The 19035-nt window shown below is 38.2% G+C and overlaps 1 protein-coding gene across 1 annotated transcript in view; it reads right to left on the minus strand.

Moving 5' to 3' along the window:
- Positions 1-10464, minus strand: part of LOC126272868 (lysM and putative peptidoglycan-binding domain-containing protein 3-like) — a 64315-nt gene extending 53851 nt beyond the window's left edge. Inside the window, exons 1-2 of the mRNA XM_049976088.1 lie at positions 10218-10464; positions 9850-10077 (exon numbers count right to left, since the gene is read on the minus strand). Coding sequence (XP_049832045.1) covers positions 9850-9902 — 53 coding nt within the window. The 5' untranslated portion in view covers positions 9903-10077; positions 10218-10464. The remainder of the gene's footprint in view (positions 1-9849; positions 10078-10217) is intronic.
- Positions 10465-19035: the final 8571 nt, after the last annotated feature.

Here is a 19035-nt window from a genome sequence, read left to right on the forward strand (position 1 = left end):
CTTATTCTTCTCCTTACTATTTTCTTCCATCTTTCCACTGTACCTTCAATAGCAGTTATCAGAACTTCTTACCTTAAGTACAATTACCACCCACTTCACTTTCCTTTCATTAACCACATTTAAGAGAATTCTTTTTTCCTTTACCATTTGTTACTTTATTTTATCCATGTTTTTTTCCTCTCTTCTTCAGCATCCAGCTTCCTCAACTCTACACAAAAATATTCCGTGCAAAGCGTCTAATCAATAGTTTATTTAACACAAGCCCCACTATTTGATAATAAGCAATTTCTGTGGAACCTAAATCGGTATGGAATTTAACATCTTTCCTTTGTGTAGATGGAGTAAAATAAATTGACAGTGGGTAAACATTAAATATGGCATAATCACAAGGTTCAATGCTCTGTTCACCCCCTTTCTTGGTGTACCAGGAACATTAAAGGCCTATTCAGAAACTGTTATGTTTGCAGATGACAAGTATATGGATAACAAGTCTAATGCATCAATATCAGGCACAGTCTGGAGACTAATGGAACTGGCTTACGACTGGTTCAGAGCCAATAGGTTAAGTCAATCTTACGAATCTCATACTATATCAACAAAAATATTCAATTTTTGAAATTATAACGTAATTGGACAGATAAATCTACTCACCAAGTGACAGCATGAAATCACAAATACAAAGGTACTAAAGCCTGCGAGCTTTTGGAGCCAGTGGCTGCTCCTCCTGGCAGAAGGAGTTGACAGGGAAAGAAGTGGGGTGAAGGGTAAGGACTACATCCTTTTCCTAAACCTCACCAGTCATCCTTCATCCCTCTCCCTTCCCCTTCAACCCTTCTGCCAAAACAAGGAGCCACTGTTTTTGAAAGCTTGCAAACTTTAATAACTCTATGCATGTGTTCTCCTCCTGTCCCTTGATGAGAAGATTTTTTTTATCTGGTCAATTGCAGTAAATCTCATACTATACAGATTCAAGAGGATAAAAATTATTTAAAGGTACCGAAAGTCAATGGGCATACATTGGATGGACGTGTGAAGGTCCTAAGCACTAGATAGATAATAATCCAAGATGGTACAAGTTAACAAAAAAGCTCTGTTCTGCTTGCTTCACACTCTTAAATCTCACTGTGGTAGTCTGCAGATGGAACTGCTAGCATACCTGACAGTTTCACTCAGTTCTATCCTATGGCATCATCTTCTGGGACATTGTAGCTGCGATGAGGAAAGTATTTATTCTACAAAACTGTTCAATGAGAATATTGTGTACAGTCGATAACTGAATACGTGCATAAGGCTCTTCAGCAACTAATGACTCTCAACACTTACCTGCCAGCATGCAGATCCCTAATGGTATTTGTGATTAATAATGAGAGTGAATCTAGAATGAAATTGGCAATTTAAAACCACAAACTAGAAGCAGAAATAATTTCCACGTGGACTATTCTTCCTTCTCAAAGGTTCAGAACAGTTTCATATTCTGGTGAAAAAGACTGACAGGTTGGCGACAAACATCGGGTGATGCACTGAAACATCACCAAATATTTAAACATAAAGTAAAATAATATCTCATTAGCCAATCCTAAAATTTATCAGAATATTTGGCCTCAGCATGCACATTACGCATAGCTCTAATATTTGTATCATATGTGTGTGTGTGTGTGTGTGTGTGTGTGTGTGTGTGTGTGTGTGTGTGTGTGTGTGTGTGTGTGGGCGCGCGCGCGTTTACATAGATGCTTTATTTGAAGTATTAAATATAAACAGCAGCTGAGTAGTAGAAGAGGAGAAATAGCCCCCCCCCCCCCCCCCCCCCCCGCACACACACAGTTTATTTGGCATGGTCAAAATACATGGGACACCACATATGATGGCCATTCACTAATTAAAGTGACAAACTGATGTAGGAAAAACCTCTCCAGATAATCGTCACCAATATTAATACTCTTGCCTGACTTTCGAACTAGTTTTTTTGTACCTGATAAAAAGAAGTATCTCTCATATTGTTTAAGCCACTTTCCCATACATTCTTTTATCTCCTCATTGGGCTGATTCAAAATGGTAAACCGAAGTTTGATACCACATTAAAATATTGTTTAGAAAGGCATCACATTCCCTTTAGTAGTGTTCTTTCAAGCCTCCATACACTCTGAGTCTTGTTTCCTTGTGGCATGCTAACTCTTTCATGACTCACTTTCCACTCATTTTGCTGTACTTGAGCTTGTTACTGATAATGTTATGTCGAGTGTGAACACTTACTGCAACTGCTTTTTTTCCCTGTATGTTCAGATGTAATATGTTCGCCTCAAAGGATAATGTCATCTGTGTAGGTTTCAAGCAAAGGAGCTGACACTTGAACTGAAAGGACCGCACACTGCTTGTCGGTCACCAAAATTTGACTATTTTTGAACTGTTTACCCACTTCTGTTTTTCATACAACTTTCACCATACTGTAAAATCATTCAAGAAAATATTTTTGCCAATTTTTCACTTTCAGAGAGCACAAACCAGATCACGAATGTGGGAACTTCAATACAACACAATACTGTTAAACAAAGTAACTTTTATAAACAAAGTAACTTCTAGCTGTCAGCTGTTCTCAGCTCATCCCAGTGATTCCAACCTGAAGTCATGAAAGAAAAAACTCCTTGTACAAACTGTTCAATTTCCACATCAGTTTGTCTCTATAATTACTGAATGTCCCTTATATGTAAAGCGATCTAGAAGTAAATTACATAATCATCAGTTTGATTGCATCCGCACTAATTACAATTTGTAGTTGGTTTACTTTACAGAAGTAGCCAGAACCGGTGATACTGGTTGTTAATGTGTAACTTAACTCATTCCACATCCTTCACGGCTCTATTTCAGGAAGAAACAGATGGAACACAATGTACGAATGAATCAGTAAGAAGTATATGAAGGACACTATATAATTATTTCACCTGTAAACATGGGTGGAAATTTAACACTGTTCAACACACAATATTACCTGCACTGGGACATGAAACATGTTACTTCTGCACATGCACAGTTATTTTCCAATCACAAACAGCAATTGTCCAAAGCAGTCAATGGTTTATGTAACATTAAAACTTAATATAAATGCTCACACACTTGTCTGGTATGACAGTGAAGCATTCATCAGCATTACGAACATCCAAGTGCGTGCAAAGATTTCATTACATCTATATTAGAAGAATATTGGTAACATGCTTCAGTTTGGAAAGTCACTCTGAAGTAGCTGTGGGCCCACTTCAGCAAGACAGGGATGGAGAATGATAGCTAAATTGCGAACAGCTATTCCCTGATACACTAATGGTTCCCTGCCTTCATAGCTCAAAGTGAAATTTCGATGGCACATACACAATTTTTAATAAGACCTCACTTTTTAGTAATTAATAAAATAGTGAGTGGGTGCTAACTCAGAAAATTATATACACTGGTAAAATATGATGTACTGAAATAAATAACTTACATACAACACCAGCTTTATAGCTGATGGCTACTTCCTTTAATTAGAGCATCAGAGCACACAATTCTATACCAGTGGTCAGGTTTGATATCACATGTATGCCACAATCTAGTTTCTGGTTACAAATTGTTGCTATTTGTTAATACTGCTGACTTCACAACAAAGTTAAAGATTGCATTTGGATGGAGTCTAGTTTCCACAGTAAGTTTCCTTCACTGATATCAACTCGAATTCCAATATGCCACTGCACCCAGGCAGATGATATATTCTTTCCCTGTTATTCCAAAATCTGTACAATAGAAACCAACTAAATTGTGCTCGTAGATCTTGTATTTGGGAGGATGGAGCTGCTCCGCCTGACCACCCTAATTTGGGTTTTCTATGTTTTTCCCAAATCACTAAGGCAAATGCTGGAATGGTTCCCTACGCAAGGCCACAGCCGACCACCTGTCCTACCCTCATAAAGAATGTTATGGGTCATTCCACATCAGTTCAACCAGGGGCTCCAGCTTAGTCTCAGATTTCACTGAAATTCAGTACACTAATTCTACCATGTGTGGAACACTCATGTACAAAGTGTTAATTTCCCCTGCCAATTTGTTCCAGAATTACGACTTGTGAAAGAAGGTGGCATGACCCGGAAATTGCAACCCGTATCTAGCAATCTATCTTCAGATCCAACTTCAGGTCTTAATAACTTTGGAACTATTCCACACAGTCCAGTGAAATTTTTACAACCCAGTAACATCCACTTGTGGAATACACTCCATGAGTCAAAACACCAACAAAATATTTCTTAGGGAAAATAAAAAATTCCAAAATGTGATTAAAAATGCAATACATTAAGAGGTACATATTGCTAGTGCCCTCTATGCCAAATATAATTCACTCAAAAAGGGTATAAATTTTTTTGTGGTAAGAGTAATGTGGCCTAAACACACACACAACTAATCAAACCCATATCAGTAAAAAAAACAACTGAGTTACATGCACACGAAAATACAGAAATTTGAAAATTACCTGAAAAACGTACGTTTTTGAAGTGTGGTAGCACAAAAGGGACAAGTGGTATCCAAGCCAAATTTCACATGCTGCATAAGTAGACCATAATGATATATATCTCAAAATTTCAGCATGTTATTACAAGACATTTGTGTACAATGGAAGTTGACAGATGTATTTAATGATGTGGCCATTGTTCCACAACACAATTTTGTAAAAACATATCATAAACTGTTCTGCCACTTCTTATCCTCTCCCACAACTGTTTAATCACTAAGCAACAACATACAGACAGATTAACACAACCTATTATTAATGTTTACTGTGCCTTAACTGCTAAAAACCAGTAGATTTTGCCTGGAATACAAGTTGTCCCACACTTTAGCTACTGTACTCCGAACATTGAGTGGCAAATGGCACTGTCTTCCTGACACTGTGGTAGGAACTGGAACTGTCATAAGATTTATGTTCAAAAGAAATCCAACACCTGTCTGCCAAACGTGGCCAATGAAATGATCTTGCTGGTCCTGCTGGTGCCATGAAGTCACAAATACATCACCTTCTGCTTCACAGCACTCTACAACACATCTTAAGTACCATTTGTCATCACGAACAGTAATAACATAGCAAACTGGTTGTATGTTGCTGCTTTTGCTTCTGAATCCTGAGTCAGACGCACTGTGAAGACAAATGTTGTGCACGACAGTCTGCTCATCTGCACATTGTCAGAGTCAGCTGGAGAGAAGTGATGATGGCTTCTTGTGCCTTCAACAGTTTTAAGATGTTCTAGTCTGCTTTTTAGCAACTCTTCGACTGATTTCACCTCATGTTTTGAAACATAGAATGATTGTATGCCAGATATTTCTCTGCACCCAGCTAAATAATTGAAGAGGTGTTAGAATGTGACCTTCTGTAGGGTGCTGCAGACTAGCTCATGATGCCATGCCCTTAATGGCAGCACCAATACCATCACACACTTTTTTACCATGACTTATTGCGAAAAAAATTCCATTCTGCGTGAATATGAAAATCATGGTAATGCATGCATAAATTTTTGAGATTTTTACAGTTTTTGTACCGACTAGCTGACCTGTCACTGAAGTTTTTCGCAGCTTGTATGTGAGGCAGCTTGTTTCTCACATATGCCATGACAGTGTGAATGTGGGCATGAACTGCAATGGCATCATGAATTAAACAGTCACTAAAAACACACAGGTTCATGACAGACACATCACATGATTCACCTCTATAGTAAATCGCAAATGGCTGGAGAGTTGCTTGACTGTTGTCCCAATGGTACCCTTGGATGGCATATTGAACTATAAATGCATAGTTTTCAGAAAAGTCTAGTATTACTATGATTTCATCTTGTTTCAAATTATTCTTACAAAACTGGAGATAAGCCGATTGTGCTGTTGCTGTGTGTGATCAATTTGTCCATTTTTTGACAACACATTTCAACAAAATCTTCCACCGTACATTGGTTTGTTTCAATACTTGTACAATCCACGTGTGTCCATTGTTTATAAGAAACAAGTTTATCGTCATCCATAAAGAGTTCACCATACAGTTTGTTATTCATGTGATTGCAAGATTTGCCTTACCAGGACACTTTTCACACCTGTGTACCATGCACTGGTAGGAACTGATGTCACACACTAGCAGCTTCATTGCACCATTGTAATACAGACCAGAATCCTTTATAGCAGCAAACATCAGCTTAGTATTTTGATGGGTCTCACATACACAAACATTGTGTGTGCCCCTTGCACTTACAGGCACAACCCATTTTGGCCAAAGATTGAAAAAAGATGATAAACATACTTTGGTATTGGGATACTTTTCCTTGAATTCTACATATAGTTCTGATATGTTGCACAGCAACAGTCTTTTTTTGCATCTGTACACCTACATTTCCCATTTTCACCATTACATAGTATTTTTTCCAGGCATTTTTCAGCTGTAGTCATTTTCATAAAACTCTGAGACTAGCAGCTTTATTTCTGAACTCAATTGCTTACCCTGAGCCTGCTGAAGGTGTGGAAGCACTCCTTACGTTGCCTTTATTTTCCTAGCTTGCTTTACCATATATGTAGAAACATTGAATTCCTTTCCAGTGTAGTCAATAGACCAGCTGGAAAGTGCAACGGCAAGAATAGCTACTTTTTTCTGGTGTGTGGATATGGCACATTTTTCTTTCAAATCATGCATAATTTTGTCCAAATCAGAGCATTTCTGGCATGATTTCTGTTCCTTTGGAGCACATAGTTCTTCCTGTTCCACCATTAGTGTGTCAGCTATTTTGTGTTTTAATTCCAATTGAGCTTCTTGTAGTTTTCTTCTACCATAGCTGGGCCTGTCTCTTTTTCCACCTTTGTGGTGTCTTCATGGGAGACAAACCAAGTAGTATTGTAGTATTTTAGTATTTAATTGCTCATCTGCTGTGGTTGTAGATGGCTCATACTCTTTGTGACTGTCATGTAAATTACCAGAATATTATTCTTTTTTTAGCAGTGTAACACACCTGGAACACAACTTTTGTCCTGGTTTCATGTTGAGACCCATGCACTGATTCACTTCCAATACTGATTTTATATCAATTTCTCTGAGGCTACACTTCACTGTCTTCTCATGAATCCAAAATGTATCAAAACAACTTCTTTGTAGGAAATAATACTTGTCCAGAAACACTTTTATATGATGATAACAAACACTAAAGTTTCCTGGAACTGTACTTCTTGTGCCTACAGGGTGTATCCCGGATCTCCATAGCAACAAATCTTGGTCCGATTCATCCAGATGATACAGTACAAAGTGTTTGCCACAGTTTGTTTCATATGTTGTTTTATGATATTCAGATGCTTGCGCTCTACCAATACTGCAACTTGTTTGAACAAAAGCACCACTAGTACACTCTTCTGTCTCCATACTGACTTTCCACAACAGTACTGACCAGTCTGAACTAGAATCTTAAAAACATGAGTAACCTGTAATTGTTGCTTGTTTCCTTTGCTGTTCCTGCCTAACAATGACTCATTCTATCCCTGAAAACTACCACTGTTTTAACTTTCTGTTGCCTTTCTGTTTCCAACAACTGCTGCAGCTTTATCTGAAACAAGCTGTCTGTATCATCACTATTACTTGCTAAATTGTGTTAAAAGGAATGTAACCAAATACATCACTGTCAACTTTTATTGAACACAAATGCCTTGCAATGACAGGTTGAAATTCTGCCACATATTATATTATGGTCTGATTATGCACTGTTTGAAATTTGGCTTTGATATCACGTGTCCCTTTTGTGCTACCACACTTAGAAAATCCATGTTTTTCAGGTAATTTTTCTAATTTTTGTATTTTCGTGTGCTTGTAACTCTGTTTGTGTGACTGATATAGGCAAGATGAGTTTTGTGTGTGTGTTTCGGCCACATTAAGCTTACCACAAAAAAATTTAAAGCCTACCCTTTTTGAGTGAATTATATTTGGCATAGAAAGCACCTACAATATGTAACTTTTAACGTATAGCATTTTTTAATCACATTTGGGAATTTTTTATTTTCCCCTCAGAAATATGTTGTTGGTGTTTTGATTCATAGAGTGTGTTCTCCAAGTGGATGTTACTGGGTTGTAAAAATTTCACTGGACTGTGCGGAATAGTTTTTAAGAGCTGAAGTTGGGACTGAAGATAGATTGCGAGATGCGGGTTGCAATTTCTGGGTAATGCCACCTTCTTTCACAAGCCATAATTCTGGAACTAATTGGCAGGGGAGCTTAAAATTTTGTACATGAGTGTTCCACACTTGGTAGCATTGGTGTGCTACCAAATCTGATACTATCAACTGGAACATTTTCTCAAATTGGTTGAATTGACATGGAATGACCCTTACGTATTCTGTGAGGTGTACATTTGAGCTATTCATCTGTATTGTACTGTCCTGACAATTCCTACATCATTATGAGATAATAATTGGATGAATTAAGACAATGACAACAAATGAGCAGTTTTCTCCACTACATTTGAACACACAATTCCTCAGAGGGGGCCAAAAAGTGAAGCAGACGGGAAAAATTCTTCCCGCTGACATATCTCAAGAACTACGTAGGCCCTAGAGCTGTGTATTTTCAGGCCTATCCAGTAAATTACAGTATTCGAGTGGAAGGAGAATTCTGAATATCTCTAAAAAGAGTTGTGGGACCTCGTCCGAGGGTAGGCAGGGATCTGCTCCTGCCTTGGTGTAAGGATGTCAAATCTTAAATTTCTGCAATGCACATCCATGTCTCACTGCATCATTAATTCCTTATGATCATTTAAATTTTGTTCCACTGATGGCTGAATAATAGCGTAAAATACAATGACTCAGGTACAGAATATATTATGTGCTTGTTTCATGATGAACTGACAATTGGTATTGACTGTTAGCTCACTACTCTCAGGATTCAAATTAGGAACAGAGCTATTACCACATTAATCTATGTCTAGCCCAGTTCATTATGGTATACATCTAGTTTTTGAAAACAAATCTGGTCTAACCAATACCCAGATTATGTCCAATAATACAAGGATCTGCCCCCTCAGAGTTCAAAACCTCGTCTATATGAGTGTCTTGTTCAGTTACCTCCCTTGTCTGTGCAGACAAGAATATTACACTTCACATATAACTACTGAAATACGCGCAAAATATGTGGATGCTGTTTTATTTCCTTTACCTAAAATTACTGTGCTGTGTGTAACTGCCCCTAATAAGTAACAACATATGAATGTAAGAATGTCAAAGACCTCCATAATGCTACTACACAGGAAACTCTCTTTTGATAATTTAGATCTGACAAGCAAGAATTGGGTGCAGAATAACATATACAGATTGAACAACCAGCCATATAGTTTTAAAGTACGTGAATTGCTTTCGAACAGCAACTTAGTAGATACCATTGGAGTTTGTGCTGAAGCGAATTATACGGATAAATCATTCAAATAAATATCATGCAACGGTGACTTAAGACTGGTATTCATGATATTTTGACATATGTTGTAAATTGTTTCTGACACGATTTCTCTACAACGCAGATTTGTATGAAAAAGTATTTGCTATTCCTATTTTCTCTTTAACTTTGGACGCCTGTCACAGAACACTTTCCGTCCCTATCCTTTTCCGCTGAGTTTCACTCGGTATATAACCATCGCAAGATAAGTGACAAGCGTTATGCAGAAATGCCTCGACGGGAAAAGTCATGACATCGATATGCTATCAAATGTCAAATAGTAAACAAGGGGCAAACAAAGTAACGACGCACGTCACTGGAGTAAGTATAAATTGCTAAAGGTAGAGGAAATACAAAGAAATCCTTCACAATGTTAATATTTCATTTACCACGCTACTCACCTTTGTCTTCGAAGCTCAGTTCCTGACTTCTGTTTATAGTAACTCTGTTTCATTGTACATTAACAGCTAAACTTAGGTAGGCGTCCCTGCAACAAACCTTCAGTAGCTTGTATATTACTACTATCCCCTATGCATACAGCACCCTTTATAGAACACTCATAGATGCTCCATCATCGCTTCTTTTCACCCTCCAATCTCTCTCGGTCATACTTTGACTCTGATGCGGACCTAGTAAAAACAAGCTTTTTTGAAGTTTTCACGACCAGCCAAGTAAAATGTTTTTGGAATTCTGCTATGATAATCTTATAACACACGAGTTTTTACTGCGTGTAGAAATGGGTATTTTATTAATTTATTTCTTGTTTCACCTGATGCCAAAAAAATCGTAATCCGACACAATAAAGTTTTGAAGGTTAAGGTCTCTCGAACAGCTCTGGCAACAATGTTGTGTACATATCTGCAAGGATCTGTCAGCTAATTAACCAGCGTGATGACGCAAAACGTTTTTTAGAGGAGCTTCCAAACAATATGGCTGCGAATGAAATTTTCACTGGCGTTAATAAATGGTTTAAAGCTAATTCACTGTCGTTTGACTTCACTTTAAAAAGACCCACTATAAACAGTTCAGAACCTGTAAGAGATTTCCTTCCTGTATATGTATGACATATGAAGACGAAGATTGAACAGGTTGAAAGCGTTAAATTTCTGGGTTTATCACTCGATAATATAATCAGTTGGGAAGCGTATATGACACAACTGCTGGAGCGTCTAAGCAAGTCTGTATTTGCAGTGAGGATGATGTCAATCTTAGGAGACATAAATATAAAAAAGAAATTTCACACTTTGCTTGCTTTTATTCTATTATGCCATACGGGATCATATTCTGGGGTAAATCATGAAACCGAGCATAAGTTTTTAGCGTACAAAAGCGTGTAAAAAGAATCATTTGTAATGTAAATTCAAGAACATCATGTACAAACCTGTTCAAGAAACTTAGTATTTATTACATAATGAAATTTGTTGCAAGTAATATATCTCTATTTCCAGTGAATAGCTCAATACATAGTATCAATACTAGGAATAAGAACAAACTACATAAAGACTTAGAATCACTTACTTCTTCCAAAAAGGGGTCCAAATTCAGGAACACACATTTTCAATAAAGTGCCAGCAACAATTAAAAACTTGGTTTCACACAAACCACAGTTCAGAGTTAGAATTAATTTTTGATAGGCAACTCCTCCTATTCTATAGATGAACATCTTAACAGAGACTGTTAGACCAGCTTAAGTCAAAATGTCTGTTAGATTTCAGTTTTGACAGCGCTTGGTCACAACAACCAAAATTATGTATTTTGTGTTTCATAAATGTATTAAAAGTGCATAACTATTCTGACAGTGTATTAATTCTGTAAATACTAGCAGTTCCAGTTTACTATAATAAATTAAGCTATTTTAACGATCTCCTGACAAATGATCAGTCAGATTAGGAGTATTATATTCAAATGTTTTATTTTTTTACATTATACTTTCTGAAATGTTCTACAGTCACGAGAATCATCTCATTTTTGGGTCTAAGGAACAAAAACTGAGTTTAATCTACGCTAATATTTATCTACGTCTTATTCCAGACAGGCACCAAACTATTCCCACCATTACCCTGATTTGATTTGTAAACATAAACTGATTTCATATACTTTCATGTACAAGTTACAAATTCACAACATTGAACACAATATATAAACTTCAGTTTGTCCCATGTTTATACTGCATAAAAATAAATAGTTATGTCAGCCGTTGCAGTTTTCGGAGAAACTTTGATTTTTGAAACGAAGAGAAATTTCAGAGCAACCACTGTTTTTGACGTACATGAGGAACAAGTGGAATTGTAAATCGGCATATTAGTGGCAATTTAATATCAGTTCTGTTCTGCAAACGATAGAGGAGATAGTCATAAGTGCGAGTGCAGAATATAATGGTGATACCCTTTCAGTTAGAATACCAGCTACCAGTCATAGTTTCCGTTTGTATGAAAGCTGGTAGTTCAGTGCCTGTAATAAGAACGACGACCATCATTCCCAGTAGATTTTTATATCTTCTTCAGCTATAAACCTGGGTAAAACGTCATATGTAATCATGGACGGATCACATAGAAAAGGACTAGTTGTACATCTCCGGTTAGCAGATGATTAAGCTCTATTCTCGGAATAGCGAGAGAAACGCACTGTACGATCCCGAAATAACGCATAACCGGAGAATAAACCTAAGAGAACTTAAGGTGGGTGCACACTTATCGGAACGTCGCCGTCACGTCAAAAGAGTTTCCTCTGCAGTTCAAATGGTGGCATTCGCACACGCCGTCAATGGAACGCCATCGACACGTCACGTCAACGTTTCCGAGGCCCACGAGGAAGACAAGCCGCGGCGCGTACGTCACGAAGGTAGGCCTGAATTAGCTCGTTCGCTCAACTCAGCCGCTAAAATGAGTCAACTCGCGACTGGGTTTGTGCGTACTAACGAGAGTGCCGTCTTCTACTGGAATCTGCTGTTATGAAGTTTGTACTAACCACTAGTTGTGCAACAAAATCTAATATCAATGGTGCAACGGCTTGTTTATAGCATTGAGTCTCTTCTGATTCACAGTCCCTGTGTCATACAAGATGTGGTGCCTTATTCAACAGACAATCATTTTGGCCTGATTTTAATTTTATTATACCCCAGTACAGCAATAATAAATTATCTGAAGGCTTGTGGACTTCTTATTACTGTTGTTGTGGTCTTCAGTTCTGAGACTGGTTTGATGCAGCTCTCCATGCTACTCTATCATGTGCTAGCTTCTTCATCTCCCAGTACCTACTGCAGCCTACATCCTTCTGAATCTGCTTAGAGTATTCATCTATTGGTCTCCCTCTACAATGTTTACCCTCCACGCTGCCCTCCAATACTAAATTGGTGATCCCTCGATGTCTCAGAACATGTCATACCAACCAACCCCTTCTTCTAGTCAAGTTGTGCCACGAGCTCCTCTTCTCCCCAATTCTATTCAATACCTCCTCATTAGTTATGTGATCTACCCATCTGATCTTCAGCGTCCTTCTGTAGCACCACATTTCGAATGCTTCTATTTTCTTCTTGTCTAAACTATTTATCGTCCACATTTCACTTCATAAAAATACTTTCTGAAACACTTCCTGACAATCAAATATATACTCGATGTTAACAAATTTTTCTTCTTCAGAAACGCTTTCCTTGTCATTGCCAGTCTACATTTCATATCCTCTCTACTTCAACCATCATCAGTTATTTTGCTCCCCTAATAGCAAAACTCATTTACTACTTTAAGTGTCTCATTTTCTAATCTAATTCCCTCAGCATCGCCCGACTTAATTCGACTAAATTCCATTATCCTTGTTTTGCTTTTGTTGATGTTAATCTTATACCCTCTTTTCAAGACACTGTCCATGCCGGCCACGGTGGTCTTGCGGTTCTAGGCGCGCAGTCCGGAACCGTGCGACTGCTACGGCGCAGGTTCGAATCCTGCCTTGGGCATGGATGTGTGTGATGTCCTTAGGTTAGTTAGGTTTAAGTAGTTCTAAGTTCTAGGGGGCTGATGACCACAACAGTTGAGTCCCATAGTGCTCAGAGCCATTTGAACCATTTTTTGAACACTGTCCATTCCGTTCAACTGCTCTTCCAAGTCCTTTGATGTTTCTGACAGAATTACAATGTCATCGGCGAACCTCAAAGTTTTTATGACTTCTCCATGGATTTTGATTCCTACTCCAAACTTTTTATTTTGTTTCCTTTACTGCTTGCTCAATATACAGATTGAATAGCATAGGGGAGAGGGTACAACCCTGTATCAGTCCCTTCCCAACCACTTCTTCCCTTTCGTGCACCTCGACTCTTATAACTGCTATCTGGTTTCTGTACAAATTGCAAATAACCTTCCTCTCCCTGTATTTTACACCTGCCACCTTCAGAATTTGAAAGAGAGTATTCCAGTCAACATTGTCAAAAGCTTTCTCTAAGTAAACAAATGCTAGAAATGTAGTTTGCCTTTCCATAATCTTTCTTCTAAGATAAGTCGTAGGGTCAGTATTGCCTCACGTGTTCCAACATTTCTGCGGAATCCAAACTGATCTTCCCCGAGGTCAGCTTCTACCAGTTTTTCTATTCGTCTGTAAAGAATTCGTGCTAGTATTTTGCAGCTGTGACTTATTAAACTGATACTTCGGTAATTTTCACATCTGTCAACACCTGCTTTCTTTGGAATTGGAATTATTATATTCATCTTGAAGTCTGAGGGAATTGCGCCTGTCTCATACATTTGCTCATCAGATGCTAGGGTTTTTTCAGGACTGGATCTCCCAAGGCTGTCAGTAGCTCTAATGGAATGTTGTCTACTCGTGGGGCCTTGTTTCGACTTAGATCTTTCAGTGCTCTGTCAAACTCTTCACGCAGTATCATATCTCCCATTTCATCTTCATCTACATCCTCTTCCATTTCCATAATATTGTCCTCAAGAATATCGCCCCTGTATAGAACCTTTATATACTCCTTCCACCTTTCTGCTTTCCCTTGTTTGCTTAGAACTGGGTTTCCATCTGAGCTTTTGATATTCATACAAGTGGTTCTCCTTTCTCTGAAGGTCTCTTTAATTTTCCTGTAGGAAGTATCTATCTTACCCCTAGTGAGATAAGCCTCTACATCCTTACATTTGTCCTCTAGCCATCCCTGCTTAGCCATTTTGCACTTCCTGTCGATCTCATTTTTGAGACACTTGTATTTCTTTTTGCCTGCTTCACTGACTGCATTTTTGTATTTTCTCCTATCATCAATTAAATTCGGTATCTCTTCTGTAACCCAAGGATTTCTACTAGCCCTCGTCTTTTTACCTACTTGATCCTCTGCTGCCTTCATTGTTTCATTCATCAGAGCTACCCATTCTTCTTCTACTGTATTTCTTTTCCCCATTCCTGTTAATTGTTCCCTTATGCTCTCCCTGAAACTGTGTACAACCTCTGCTTCTTTCAGTTTATTCGGGTCCCATCTCCTTATTTTCTCACCTCTTTGCAGTTTTAATCTTCAGTTCATAACGAATAGATTGTAGTCAGAGTCCACATCGGCTCCTGGAATTGTCTTACAATTTAAAACCTGGTTCCCAAATCTCTGTCTTACCATAATATAATCTATCTGAAACCTTTTAGTATCTCCAGAGTTCTTAAATGTATACAATCTTCTTTCATGATTCTTGAACCATTATTATCCTTTTATTATAAGACTCAAAACAGTAAGACACCTTAATAGTGGCTTCCAGTAGAAGATGCAATTCTACTTTGTACATACCTGTCTAGCTACGAGATAAACAGGTGTAGAAACGCAATTTGTCTGCTAAGTTGAGCCAACTCGTCCTGCCTTTGTGACGAATGCGCGCGGCCTTGCTTTCTGGTGGGCCTCGAATGTTTCTTGGGAGGAATGTTTTGATGGGCGATAGTGTAGCCTAGTTGGCGAGCTACTGTTACATTAAGTAGACAGTGTGAACTAATACGAAAGTATTTCCCTCTGAGTGCTATTTTATCTATAAAAGGAAGCCGTACTTTGTCTTGTCAATCTTGTATCTGAGGAACTGGAGCATATAATGGACAGGTCAGACTATTTATCTGTTTTCTAAAATAATGCTCTTTATTTGTAGTAATGCTCATTCTATTTGAGTACGTCGTGAATTCTGTCGCATTATTTATGTAAATCAGGTACAGTAAAATGAGGAATCATATCAAAATAGCCTTGTTTCGCTGGCGTGTGTTACAACTACTACAGTAGCGAAAAGGACTGTTTAGTTTTATTAAGCAGACAGTGCCATAATAGATGTAACCAAACCGAAAATCACACCAGTTTTGTGTACTATTTGTACCAACAGCTTTTTCTGTTTTTGACGAAACATCTATTTTCCAGTTGCAAAAGGTTTTGATAAAACAGTAGTGTTCAAGTTTCATCAATAGCAGAAAATATTAGTCCACTCTGTTTTCTATGGAGAATGTCCCTTTTTGTATATACCACAGAAGTGTCAGAACAACTTGCTCTCTTCGGGCGAAAATATTAGTATCACAGGCCTATTAATGCTTGAGAGCTAGAACATTGTACCCCACTTGCCATTATTCACCGAAGCCAGAGAAGTATTTGTTCTTACCCATGTTAAGTTTAACACAGTAAAATTAATACGAAATTCTGTTTTTTAAAGAGAGCTGTAGCAGATAGCTGTTATTTTCCCAGTTGTTAGTATTATTCACATAGCTACATCTATATTTATCATAAAGTAATCATCTCTGTGTTAGAAGAACATATGTAGTTGTCATTCAGCTAACAGGAATCCTTAGTTATTGAATCTACATAATCATAACAATGGAAGGAGTGGCTGACAAATTACATTTTTAAATTTCTCTTGAATTGTCTCATGTCATTTTTTTCTTTCTTTCAGATATGACTATGTTCAACCAATGAAGCAGCTACTACACACACTCAAATATTTTGCTTCTTGTGATTTCTTTCTGTCCATTGGAGACTTCATTGGTATTGGCAAGGGGACAGACAACATAAGTACTAAAAGTGGACGACATGCACAAGAGACAATTTTTAATATATAATTAAAAGAAAAGAAAATAAACAATGCATATTGATTAATATATTTTTATTCTGAAATCATTTGGCTTAATTTTTGTTTTCTGATACTAATTTTGAGCGTTATGCTCCTTTTTTTAATCAATACAGTTCCTTCTCCCTTCTCTGTTTCTTGTCCAGCCACTTTCAAAGCAGCACCATCTGCAACTCTGCTAATTCTTTCACATCTGAGAACAAGTATTATTATTCTGAAAATAAAACTGACTGTTCTAAGCTGAGATAGGAAGAAAAGAAGGAAGAATACCGTGAAGATGTCAAGCCTTTGGTTACTTCCCTTTCCTTCTCAGATTACACATAACTGCTAGGGATGATTGCACAAGCCAAAATTGTGTGTGGAATACTCACTGTTCCTCAAACATTTACTGAGATATACAACTGGTTGCAGTTTGATATGTGCCATAGGTACATTGTTACCCCAGGATTATAAAAAAAAATAATGGTTGCTTGTTGTAAAAAGTTGGCAACTTATCCTTCAAATATACCCAGTATAATCAATAATCACCACAAGATAGAAACAGAATTTAAATGTGCAAAGAACTGTAAAACTGGATACACAATTAGTGTCCAATAATTCAGCAAGGACATTTGCTGTATACCATCCATTGGTGCTGTAGTGAATTAATCATTTTAAGATAAAAATACAACAGCAAGCTAACCAGTAAATAAACAACTCTCAGAATTTTCAGTCAGATAAATCTCAATGATATCTGTATTGTCATAGTTTGTTGGAGAGACTGAAAAGAGCAATCGTTTCTCAAAAACTACATTTCACAGTTGCTTTTGTATTATACCTCGACTTACATTTCACCATCTGCCACGCAGCTACACCTAATGGAATACTATCACGTAGAATTGTTGTATCGGAATCTAACTGACTGTGGCATCCTTCTGTTGATAACTTTATCAAGTTGTGTATTTCATTGTACACTGATTGGAACTTACATTCCACATATGGGCGCCACTGATCTGTACATAATATTTACGTATTTCTTTCTTTAAAATAATAATAATCGTACATCTGCTGTAGCAGCTCTTTCGATCTATGTGACGTTGTTCAAAATGAGAACTGTTGAGTATTTTTTCCTATTTTTTATTCGGTAATCCAGAAAGATCTCTTATTGTCCAAATAACAAACACCTGATCGTTTAACTAATGTCAAGATACAGTGGTATTCATATAGTTACCCTACCGATTTAGTTAAATGTTTTGCACTAACATTTTCAATGAATGAGACCGCAGCAGTTCTCGCGTTTTCTACTTCACTCTTGAACTCATTTACAGCTTCTACTAGCCTCAGAGTATAATCGCGCGAAAAGTTTTACGTTCTAGAACTCTTATCACTCACGTTTGAGATGCCATTTCTGCAAATGATAACTAAGTAAATATGAAATGATGTACGCGAAATTACTCAAGGTGCCCTTCAGCTGTTGCCAACTTAACTGGGCATGAACGCTGTTCCACGAACAACTAACTGGGGAATAAAATAGCGACGTACAACGCGCACTCCAAGTTAACCCGTGGTTAGCCTATTTCTTGGTTAGCTAGCGCTGAATTTATCACTAGGTTGTACAACCAGGCCTAGGACTGGGATGTGCAGAGTGGTTTGCAGTGGCCAAGTCTCGAGAGCTTCTGCAAAATGTTGAATGTTTGAATGTTCTTGTCTCATAATGCTTGTACTGAAAGGGAATGTGATTGTTATTATGGCCTTGTGGAACCCTGTATGCAAAAAAATGGTTCAAATGGCTCTGAGCACTATGGGACTTAACAGCTGTGGTCATCAGTCCCCCTAGAACTTAGAACTACTTAAACCTTAAACATAACTACCCTAAGGACATCACACATATCCATGCCCAAGGCAGGATCCGAACCTGCGACCGTAGCAGTCACACAATTCCGGACTGCGCGCCTAGAACCGCGAGACCACCGCGGCCGGCTCTGTAAGCAAAGTCACCATGTTGAATAATGCTTTTCGTGCAGCTACAGGACGTCGTGTTACGACTCAAACTGTGCGCAATAGGTTGCATGATGCACAACTTCACTCCCAACGCCCATGGCGAGGGCCATCTTTGTAACCACGACACCACGCAGTTCGGTACAGATGGGCTCAACAACATGCCGAATGGACCATTCAGGATTGACATCAATGATGAGTGTTGCATATAGCTTCAACCAGACAATCGTCGGAGACACGTTTGGATGCAGCTCGGTCAGGCTGAACGCCTTCGACACATTGTCCAGCGAGTGCAGCAAGGTGGAGGTTCTCTGCTGTTTTGAGGTTGCATTATGTGGGGCCGACGTACAACGCTGGCGGTCATGGTAGGCGCCATAACGGCTGTAGGATATGTGAATGCCATCCTCTGACTGATGGTGTAACCATATCGGCAGCATATTGGTGAGGCAGTCGTCTTCATGGATGACAATTCGCACACCCATCGTGCACATCTTATGAATGACTTCCTTCAGGATAACGACATCGTTCGACTAGAGTGGTCAGCATATTGTCCAGCCA

The sequence above is a fragment of the Schistocerca gregaria genome, chromosome 5 (assembly GCF_023897955.1).
Source record: "Schistocerca gregaria isolate iqSchGreg1 chromosome 5, iqSchGreg1.2, whole genome shotgun sequence".
In the NCBI taxonomy this organism is placed as follows: domain Eukaryota; kingdom Metazoa; phylum Arthropoda; class Insecta; order Orthoptera; family Acrididae; genus Schistocerca; species Schistocerca gregaria.